Genomic DNA, 12,116 nt, shown 5'->3' on the forward strand with positions numbered 1-12,116 from the left:
AACGAGACAAAAAATATCACTGGCTCATTTGAATGTAGTGACTTTTGGATTCTCATGTAACTTCTTCTGGCACACCTTCATTTCCTTAATAGGAACCAACGCATTTTGAAATGTGCAAGTGGTTATGTCATATTCACTGCAACAATTACTCTCCCTTGATGTTAATTTTTGGTTGTTATTTTCACATACCAGTCCATTTTTGAATAGTTTAACTCATTCCATAAAGAACAACTGATAAATCAATCAAATAAGCCAGCTGTGACAAGGGGCCTGGTGGTGAGGACCACTTTGTTAACATGGCTGCCTTATGTTCCTCTTTCCTCCTTGAGTTTCTCTTGCTATTAAACAAAAGGTTAGCTAGCACAGAAGCATAACTGCCATGCACCTGGGCTGCATATGCACTTTGGTAGGCCCTGAATCTCTAATTTTCTCACTCTCGTTTGGGAATGTTTTCTATCCCTTCCTAAAAATAAAATAATTAAAACAAACAGTGGAAAGTGGCAATTAACTCAGACAATCAATGGTTTTCTGAGTGGGATTTGGTTGTCCTCTAATTTAATCATTTTTCTCTTGTAATGAATATCATCAGGAGAAGTCCTACATGCTTTTCAGTATTCCTCCAGGATAAACAGGGCAGGAAAAAGCATTTGTGAACATTCAATGATACAAAGAACAACACATTCTTATAATAGATTAAATAGCTTTAGCTAATGTAAAATGTTGCGAGGCACATGGATGGTAAAAGCTGCAAAATTCGATGAAATACCACGAACACAAAGCTCTATTTTGTGTCCTATTAGCATACGCTTTAATTCTCATCCCTTGAGTACATATACACTGAGAATAAGAAATAAATCAGTTCTAATGCACTGCAGCCTACTGTGTAGCTGGAATGATTCAGATGAATCTCATTTTGTTATCCCTGTCCTAGCACTAATTGTATATTTGATGGTAAGATGGCTTGAAAAGAATATATACATTTTTTCCTGCAGATCTTTCCTTGTTTGCCCTTTGCTTTGAACTTAATCTGTAAGGACATCAAAACTGTGGAGGAGGGAGAAGTTGGAAGGGAGGAATTTAACAAAAAAAAGGTTCAAAACAAATTTTAAACTGATATCTAAGAATCTTTACAGTAATTCATCTGTCAGCATATCAAGGAAATCGAGGAAAACTGCTGCATTCCTGACACCATGATACGTGGAAAAACCAAAATGGGCTGGACTCAAAGACAGACTAAATGTAGCTGAGGGTTCTCCTTCTAAAGAACTTCCCAACTACATTTTGCACAACAGGATGCCAGTGAGCATGCTGAGCAGAGTGTGATATAACAGGTTAGGAGGCTCAGCAGCCTATTAGGATAGACATTTGCATTGCTTTGGATAATCTACTACATTGCACTATTTGTATATAATTTGCATTGCTTCAAAAAGGCTCCTCTAGGGAAATGTTTCTGTCTTAATTTAAGAGTGTGCTTTGCCAGATCAGATAGGAGGGCCATTTGTGGTTTGATGCATTAGGTTGAAAACACTACTATGATTATCCAGTAAAAAAAATATACTATATGAGGTTTATACTGAATACATTAAGGAAGAAAGCCAGTATGGATAAAATAAGAAACAGCTGGAAAATGAAGACAAGAAACAGAATTATAAAGAGAAACTGCAATGTTTCTCTTTTAAGAAGGACGGCAGCAACTGCCATAAATCCTATGCCAGTGGTTAACATACATTTCACTATAAGCCCAGATGAGAAGTAGACATTAAAGTGTCAAAAACCAACATGTGGTAAATTTTTGCAGCACTTTTTGAGCACAACTGGTCACCTAACAAGAATGTTCTTCCAGAAAAGGAGAGAAAGCAGCACTGGAAGTGGAAGTATTGATTACTACACAGCAGAAGACACAACAAGGCCAGGACAGCACTCAGAACTGTTAATGACTCCATGCCCTGTATGGCTGGAGCATCATACACTGCACTCTGCACAAGGACACAGAGGTCAGACCCACCACACTGGGACAGAAAGCTCCTAGCTCAACCATCACAAATCTCAGCCATTTTGATTCCAGCTGCTTGTCTATACCCAAGTGTCAAGAGACAATTTAGCTGAGGGCACATTTCCAGAGCTAGGGAGAAAATGTGAATTTACAGATCCTCTATGCATTTCAAGACATCGTGAAGTTACTTTATAGATATCTAAGACTTGTTCTAAGATTCTATGTTTTTATGATCATTCGTTCAATGGGGAAAAATGTAGCATGTATTGACAAGGATGGGAATCCTTTGTGTACTCTTTGTTCAAGTTACACATTTGGCAGTGATGGATCTGTTAACATTCTCCTATCAACAGAACCCTCTTGTAGATGAATTAAAAGATATCTATTGCAGCAAAATGGAGATGAATAACATATGCTATTGACAACCTGACAATTAAAAAACAGAATAATAACCACGCAGTGCCTTAGAGGCAACTTACCCCAAATACCTCCTTTTGTCTGAACATGATTTTGTATTCACAAATCAAATGCATACACGATTTTCAGACAGTACTCCTACTAACAATGAATGACAGAAATGACATGCAGAAAGTAGAGCAGAGTTTCAATTGCGTGTGAAAATACATACATTTACAATTTCAAAAGGATAACCGGTTCTTCTAGAAATTTTACAGGGCAGTGCCTCGTAATTTAGCCTTCAGCAACTTCAGTCCTTTCAAAAGCTAACATGCACACACTCAGAAGTATATATTACCAACACAGAAGTGGAGATTCAATTGTGACGAGCACTCACCTCATAATTGGCTATTGCTTCTCTATCCAGGGATCGGGTCACAGAGACTTCCCCACTGATCTCATTGATTCTAAAAATTCCTTTCGGGTCTTGATCTACTCCCTTACCAGAGAGTCGGAACTTTGCTCCCTCTGTCCCTTCACTGCTGATGACCTGCATGGAAGAAAACAAGAAGTTAGAGGCCATGTTATAAATGCTTTTAAACCCACATAAGCCATTTCAATTTTTATCCCTGTCAATAATCTAAAAACATAAAATATGTCTCCAATCATTCTGAAAACACTCCACAGTTCTTTTGTTAAGCCATGGAAAAGCTAATCACGCCCTTAGCCTTATCTTTGCTGTCTTTTATTTCACAACTCGAAGTTTCTGTTATTCCATGCTACCGTATTCACTCCATGACTAACATGTGACATTTTATTTCTTTTTCTATTTCCAGTTATATCAGTAAAACAGCTGCAAAGAAATCCTACAAGGAAAAAGAAAACACAACCGGGGAAAAAAAAAAAGAAAGATGAGACATTCCCCCAAGTGACACAAGGAATGAGTATTTTACAGCAACCTTTACATTATTTTCCAATTAATCAACCCTTTTTATTAGCAGTTCTCATCATCACAGCAGCTGACTTTGGGGATGCTGTTCTTTCCATGATTCCCTTCTATGTTCCTCCTTTCCCAGGATTTTAAACCAAGGAAAAACCTCACAAAGATTTCCGGATGCCCTGCCCAGCACTCTGCTTACTGACACAGATGGAGTTCATCCACTGTCCATCCAGACCTTTGGATACTTATATAAAAATATGTATATAGAAACTCCTGGTTACTATCACTACCTTGTTTCCCAATGAGAAAAAATCCCTAAAAATCCAATTTCAAGGCTGTCTTACATTACTGACAGTAGCATATGTAAACTTGCAGAGCTACACGATGTATCTTATAAACTACATGCTTTGCAAATTTGTATTTGCACACCAGAATCTAGAAGGATTATAAACTAATCTTGCCCTTTAAGGCTGACAATCTTGCCAAGCCATTCTTTTCCACTGCTGTTTCATGTTCTTTTGTTTCTAGCAATTTTATATCCTTAATGTTTCTGCAGAAATCTTAAGTCAAATATTTATATGCTATTCTGAATCACGACTCAGGAACAGAAAGGAGCAAGCAGCATTAGGAAGCTGGACCCATTCCCATTTTGAGATAATAAATATGCAGAGTGTTTAATAATGTCCCTGAGGAAATACATGTTTGTTGCCCTATTGCTGTGGGTTCAGCAGTGCTGGTTGGCATATTATTGGGCAGCGAGATTTTGTCTAAACTCTATAATCATTATTCCTTCACTTTAATTGAGAAAAAACAGCCAGAAGTTATGAAATAAGAAATCAGCACTTTCAGAGATAAAGTTTTAATTCTTAAATCCTTTGGGATAAGAAGAAATTTCAAAGTAAAAACCTGTTTCACCTTCTTTTCTCCTTCCTCCTCCCAGTAAGAAACACTAATGATGAAGATTTCTTCCTGTGTATTTTTGAGTGTGCCATGACAAAACACAGAGGCAGGTGACAGAAGGGCAAACTAATGTTGTGCTTCAGGTTTTGTGATGAGATTTAAAACTAAATGGCTGCTACCAAAAGGCTACTGGCTGTTCAGTTCCTGCTTTGACCAGTCTCTGCTGTTCATTTGTTTGTTATATCAAGCTTAAACTGATGTTTTCCTTTTGCTTTAACAAATCAGTGCCATGGTCATTGCCCAGCTTTGCTCATCCCCTGTCCCAATTTTTGAGCCTTATTGCAAGAAGACAAGTGCTCCTTCCCGTGTAATATAAGAGTGATTTGAAAGGCACCAGCACAGCCACAGGCCAGCACACAAACATTACTCAGAGTTGTCTGCACAACAGTCCTATCCACCACAGCTGTCAACTATTTCCTGACTGTTTATAACACACTGAAGACACAGCACAGGCAAGAGGGCTCAGTTACAGCAAACCACAGGAAGGAAGCAGAACAAATCATGGGCTTTATTTATATGCTGCAGGGCAATTTATTAAACTAATTCCTGATAATCACATAAAGGTCCTTCTTTATAGTAGAAAGTGATAATGATAGCAGTAAGAAGATACCCTGCAAGCATGACTCCAAATCTGCAAAGATTTACCCTTGAATTTGATGGCACAGCATCTCTGTTTGGTACCTGAACTGTCTGTAATCCTTGGAGATGCAATGAATCCCAACTACAACTGTAACCATTCCTCAGTACAAGAACAGTTGAGTTACCAGAAGGTAGAAAAGGTAGAGGTGTTTTCTTCTCCTAAAGGACTGCATGTGTCTGCTAAGCCTTCTCAAAGCCTTGGGAAACAGGCACATTCACAGAGCAGGTATGTGCAAACACTTCTATCTAGTTAGCCATTTAGGCTATTATTGCACAGCAACTCATGCTTGATGTAGTAATAAGAAATTCAGGTTAGAGATGCTCCATATTCCACCACATCATTTGTTCAGGAGCAATGATGGCAATACAGAAAATAATCTTGAGAAGTATGATTTTGTACAAATGCATAATTAGCCACAAGAGGGAGCTACATACTCCCAGGAATGTAAAGAAGAACCTTAACATCTCCTAATTAAGAAGCTTCTATAATGGCTGCATAGTTCAAAGAAAGTGCATTTCCCACTTCACAACAGTGCAGTACAATGAAGAGTTTAATAAAAATCTGGTTTATTTGCCATATGGTTTGCAGCTTCCACAAGAGCAAAGAAGAAAGAACAGGAGGGCTGTCTGACATCTCTGGCAAGACTGCTATTCTGAATATTGTCTAAACCACCACACTGTTCATGTGAGAATTTCCTAGGTTACAATGTGTAATACACAGCAATGCTGCCGAAGAAACAAACAAACAAACAAACAAGGCCAGATTATTTCAGCAGGAATGTTTGCTTTGGGACACTGCTTTTCAATTTCTCCGGTTGCTACTCCTACAGTCCAGACAGAAACTCTTATTTCCCAGCTTTAGGAACTCTGGAGCAGGTTTTAATACTGGAAATGTCTGCACCACATGACAGCGACTATCTGTTGAGTACAAAGCTGCTTCATTTGCAGCTGGTGAGATGCCCCACTGCTAGAAACACTGAGAGTCAGCCACGCTGGGGCTTTGAGCAGCCCACTCTAGTGGCAGAGGTTAGGTTACAACAAGGGTTAGGGACAAGCTGGTCTTCAAAGCTCCCTTCCAACCCAACTGAACATGGGCATATGCAACAGGCACAACAGATGCCAGCTGAGCATCTCACAGCAATGTAGATTTATGAAGGCCTCCCAGGACTCATAGGACAGTGTAGATGCAAACATGATTCATTCCCCCATATCAACAGGAATTACCAGCAACTTCCCACGCCCAGAAGAACAAACACATTGGAAATGGAAGGAATTGATGTCAGAACCACGTATATAACACCCAAGACAAAACAGCATTCACTTACTATTATTATTAATGCTATTTCCAAAAAGGCAAATAGTGTAGACTTCTGCTCATCTAAGAGACATTTCCAAGAAAACAGGTTGCTCTGCTGACAGGATCTGCTTTTTGCTCAACCAGAGATGTAACATATTTACCAAGTGCTGTTTTTCTGCTGACATTATGTACCCCCTCCAGCTAAACTCATTCCAACATTGTGATCTCTCTTTTGTTACAGGTTTACCACAAAAGCAAACCTGTGTTCTCAAGAGAAGAGAAATAGAACTAGTAAAAAAGCACACATTACTCCCAGAGATAGACTTTGCCATTCCGCAGCCATAATAAATCTATGCTTAACAGCACCATCCATGTTCAGCAGTCTCACTGTTTGCTTCAGTCACTTTCATGTTTTCTTTGTGCTTGGCACTATCCAAATCAAGATAAATGCAAAATACTCCCATCCTTATTCAAACGCCCAAACCAGCACCCAGTTCTTCATTACCACAAGACAAACATACAGCACTTGTGGTTATAAAGTAATTCATTTAAATTTGCTGGGTTCAATCACTTTAATAAGTCTGTCAGTTCTCAATGCAGCAGTCTTCATTAATTAAGGATTAAATCAATTAGTTAATCATGGGAACTTAGTTCTGCTCTTTGACAAAAGCAGATGCATCTCTCCAGTCTCACCTACATGTCTGACCTGGGCTTAAATCAGAATTTGTTCAATATATGGGTGATGCTCAGGAACTTCTGGGTGATTTATTGAAAGAATAAAGGCAACAGAAGTACTAAAATTCTTCTACATGGCTGTGTCCTCTGTTCATGGTAACCGGGGATAAAACAAATGAACTATATACAACATTATGTGTTTTATGCCATTTTCTTCCTATTCAGAAAGAAAGCCTTGCAGTCAGGTCCATTAAAATGTACTTTTGCTATCACCAACCTTAAAAAATAACTATTAACTTAAATACATCTGCACAAATGCTCCTTCAATATGTTCTCCGAAACACAGGCAAAATTGATATAGTCGGAATAATATCTACAAAACTCAAATATACTAAAAAAACGTCATCAGCAATTAAAGATGCTCATGTAAAGTATATGCTTAGAAGACAAAAGACTTAAATTAACTCAGCAAACAAAGCCATAAGTCAGGATTTTAAAGTAAAAATATCTATTTCGGATCCCCAAGACTCAGTTTAAGCTGTAAGAGACAAATAACCAAAACCTGTTTGGATTTTTGTGCACAAACGTCTACTGGGCAAACCCATTATAACAAGATCAGCTGGTACTTATTTGCATTCTTTTGTATCGGTTCTCTTACAGCTCTTAGAAACTGCATAAAAACATTCCTCACACAAGACCACACGCATGATCATTATACCAAGATGTTTGCAAACTGAAGCTTTTTTTTTTAACCAGCAATACAGAATTGTTGAGGTATTGATTGCTAGCTGAACAAATACCTCACACAGGGAAGGTTTTACACCAAGTGACCCAGAAATAACATTGGAATAAAAGAATCAGGAGTTGAAACTAAAACAAATTATGAAAATGAAAAATCATGCATTATTATTATCAAGTTAAGAAGATGGGGTTTTTTAATGAACTTTATGGTGGAAAACAATTATAGGAAGTGTCAAATTAAGGAATAATGCTGTTAAAATTACATAGCAGTGACATACTTCTGATTCATTTTTGCAGGACTGATGATGGGCTGCAGACTGCACAACTGTTCCTGTCAGGTAGTACATTTAGAACTTCAGGTACAGGAAGAAAATAGAAATGTAGCCATGCAATGAAGATGTTTAAGTACATGTGGAACGGGGGCCGTGCTTTGAGAAGAACTTGGAATCCTTCTGTCACTTCATTACAGCTGTGCAAATGCAAGGTTTGAGTCACTATAATAAGAACAATTCTGAATTTGAAGTTCACCAAGTTTATTAAATTCTGTAGACAGGTATGTCAACATAATGTTTTAATGTATGAAAACAACATGGTATATCAGCAAGTGGTGAAGTGCTTTCACCAGCAGTCCTCATTTTTAGAGCTCATTTCAGAATAATCAATGCAGACAGGACATTTCATATTCATCCAAAATATACCATCTCAACAGAATGGCTTTTGATTGTAATTATGCACGGACTTCTCAAAGTTCAGCTCAGTTTTGTATAAGATGCACAGGTGTCCAAATAGAACATAATTACTGCATGCGTGTGGAAGCCCTGAGCACCCGTGGGCCCCTCCTGTTTGAGGTTTGTTGTTGTACAGATGTGACATTTCCTTCAAAGAACCCACTGCAGCACTGAGGCCTGCAAGCCTCATCTACCAAACCTGAGGATCTAACCAATACAAATAGCTACCCGCGAGCACTTGCTTGTAGAAAGAAGTAATTCCATGAACACATACAGATGTGTGTTGTTGTTGTGGGAGGCGATTCTTCAGCTTCCCTTTGCTCTTAATGTATAAAGAGCAAGAAGATTCATTACAAATACTTTTCACATTCCCTTTTCCTCAGAAGTAGCAGATTTCAGATAGGTATCTGCAGACAGGAATCGATACACAACAGTCTCCTTCTACTAACAGCATGAAACTTACAAACATGGGTTTTCATAATCTCAGAGCAGAATCATCTGGAATACTGCATTGACACAGAAGGCCTGGATTTTCAGCTGGCTGATTTGGCCTATCAGTAGCAATTTAATCATCATATTTTTATTGCTACTTAGGTTACTAACTAAGTCTACTTATTTGAAGGAATTTGAGGAGCACCAGCTTTTGAATGACAACCTGCTGAAGTAGATACAAGGTTACAGTTGTTAGGAAAGACCTGACTTTGATGTGACTGATGAAAATCTATGAAGAAAATCTCAAAAGGTGGTCTTTAAAAAGGAAGGAAGGATTTTTTTTCTTTTTCTTTTTTTTCTTTTTTTAGTTTGGCTCCATTATAGGAAGTCAATGTAATACTTCTAGATGCTTTAGGAACCTGCTTAGCACCCAATTCCCATTTGTAACAAACAACTCACAGATCTAATTATAGATTTTTCTCAGCCACTAGTTCCCTAGGAAACAAATCCATGGATCACATCTTGTGCATGGAAGGTCAGAGTAGGAAGTTAAATGTTTTTCCACATATAGAAACTTATCTAGGGGTCACAGGTCCACATCTGAGCAGATGTTCTTTTCCTGTCAAGGACAGATGGCAGCAATATTTGACAGATATCTTGAATATTTAAAACTCCAAACGCTTTAATCTGATGAAGTGCTTAATACTTCCATTATTTGGAATGCTCTGTGGCTCTTTATGCTGTAAACAAAGGATTTTAATTATCATTTTCTAAACCCGTTTCTCTTTTTATCAACGGGTCCACCTCACTTTAATCTTAAATGTTTAGCAGTCAGAGGTCAATGCAAGAAAGCTGCTAAGTAGTTACAATTGATTAGAAAAGAAAAGCAAAAAGAATTAATTCCATGTCATGAATGCCAAATATAATTTATATTTTCTGATATTGGCTCTCAAATGTAACAGATGTCAATGCAAATGGATACAATTTTACCTGCAGTTGTCTTAGGGGGGGAAAAAAAGGTATAAATACTGCATCTCATATTTTGATTTGATTCTAACACATTGCTGAAAAGCAATACAGACAAAATATGATTCACTGGAAACCCAGGTATGTATGAATACACAACTGGAACTGGAGGGAAGCAGAATGAATGTGAGGGTGGAAGACGGAAGGTTTGTCAGATTAGTCTTCCTCATCTATAACAGAAAATACCATTATACTCAATCCTGAGCCATTTACAATGACAGCTTAAAGGTTATGTAACTACTCAACAGTCCTACACCCATGAGCATAGTATTCATTGTGACTTTAGGCCAAATAAAGGAGTTAAACTAAATCAAAGTCTCTTCAATCTGTAGAAGCCAGAAGGAAGCCTACAATGTCAGCACATCTAAGTTACACACAGCAACTTTTGCAGGTTGCCTCCAAAGCCTTAGAGAATCCCTGTTCTGCTTCTATCTGTAGACAGACTTCCATCAGGACACAAGCCCCCAGCCATCACCTCAGACCTGGACTGCTCTGCTCCCTAAACCTACTTTGTTCTTTTTAATTCATTTTCTTTTTCCACGTGATGCAAAAAATATATATATTAATATTTTTCTATTTCACTATCCAACTGTGCTGTGTTACTTTTGCTTCTCTTGCTGTAATAGGTTCAATTCTCAATAGCTAGAGGTGGAAAAAAAAGGAATTCATGTGACTGGTGAAATTGCTACCATTAGAGAGCATTTCAAATCTTCTAATGATGGCTAGACTTAGATTGGTCTTTCACTGCTGAGTGAAGGTTACCCATTTTATTGCACAGAGCATTGCAGACATGACTGTCAGGCCAGGGAGCACTTATATCAATCTAGGATCTCTAAACAACACATCACTTTCATTCAAAAACTAGCTAGCAGCTTCAGAAAGCATAAGTTTTCACAGCAGTGTAGCAGGTGCCTCATTCACCATGACCCAGGGAGTCCCAGGCAATGTTTGCTTTGCTTTGTTGAAAGCCTTATGCCTCCTTGTCTCTCCCTTATGTTTCTAAAGGACACCTCAGCTTTCCTCAGTTGCTAACTTCCAAATGGGGCTAATGAGCATTTTAACTACAGCCTTCTTTAATTTGCCTAATTCTACAGGTAAAAACATTAACCCAGAGTGGGTTTGTTAGCAATTACATAAATGAGTTTGCATTCACACTTCCTGATTTAGCCAGATTTGATGTTCTGATATATATATTCTTTTCCTTTGCTGGTGACAGTGTCACCAAGGTGTGGAAAGGCACATCTTAAGTCTCATGAAATCTTCTCAATAATTCCCTCTCTTTTTCTCCTCTTCCTTCCTTTCCCCTATATCCCAAAGAACCAAAGGTAAAGGTTCAAAAGCCACATTTGAGATAATTATAAACTTTGCAGTTAAAGAGCTAGCACTACCTTAGATTCAACTTCCAACTATAAAGAGGTCACCCTTAAACTTTACAGACTGCTTCACTCACATTAGAATTAGAAATATAATGCATTAATCTATGGGGTCTGATGTGAAAACATCTTGATGGAGTTGTAATTAGTGATAGAGTTACATTAGTCTCTTAAGAAGCTTTCAGATGACTGCTCAATAATTGCAATATGGTCTTAAACGTATGTCATTCTTCATGAAATCAGGCTGGGAAATTATGGAATCAATCAAGATGAAATTAGCAAAAAAAAAGAACACACAATTTCTAAACTACACAGAACTTAAAACTTGGATTTTTACTTCTAAAAGCTGGAAGATCTCTAGAGTTATGGATCAATTAAGCTTCAATATTACATTTGATGCACTCTTGTCCACTATCTCTCAGTTATTGTCTTCTAAGTACACTCATATTTTCAGTTAGCAGCAATACCTGAGCAATCTGCTGAAATGAAACCTTTCTTTGACAACTCAACAATAATAAAAAACATCTGCTGTGTGAAAAGGTGCCCAAAAGGAAGCAAGCAAAGCAAATCTAGCCTGGTAGTCAGATATCCAGAGAAACCAACAACTGTATCAAAGTATCCTACCCTGTCATCACCTGTCTGCACAAATGGCTTTTCCAAATATTTGAAGACTTAATCAGTAATTTTAATAATATTTTCTGTGTACAAGAAATTACACCTCTGAAATAATGGTGAAAAATAAGCATTACTTATAGCCTTGCACTGTTGTACAGCTAAGACCAATATGCCATTCAAATTCTTCAACAGTGAACTTTGTTTTCCCCGGCTGGGTTTTGAGCTATCATAGGAAATGAAACATTATTACACACCACTCAGCTCATCACGTTTCTTCTTTAAGTAATTTTGTGACTGGTTC

General features: G+C 37.8%; 1 protein-coding gene across 2 annotated transcripts in view; it reads right to left on the reverse strand.

Moving 5' to 3' along the window:
• The window catches only part of CDH13 (cadherin 13), a 398,606-nt gene that overhangs the window by 194,852 nt on the left and 191,638 nt on the right, over positions 1 to 12,116 (reverse strand). For both annotated transcript variants that reach the window (XM_072346191.1, XM_072346190.1), the window contains exon 5: positions 2,787 to 2,939. In XM_072346191.1, coding sequence (XP_072202292.1) covers positions 2,787 to 2,939 — 153 coding nt within the window. The remainder of the gene's footprint in view (positions 1 to 2,786; positions 2,940 to 12,116) is intronic.

This window comes from Excalfactoria chinensis, chromosome 11, assembly GCF_039878825.1.
Source record: "Excalfactoria chinensis isolate bCotChi1 chromosome 11, bCotChi1.hap2, whole genome shotgun sequence".
NCBI lineage: Eukaryota > Metazoa > Chordata > Aves > Galliformes > Phasianidae > Excalfactoria > Excalfactoria chinensis.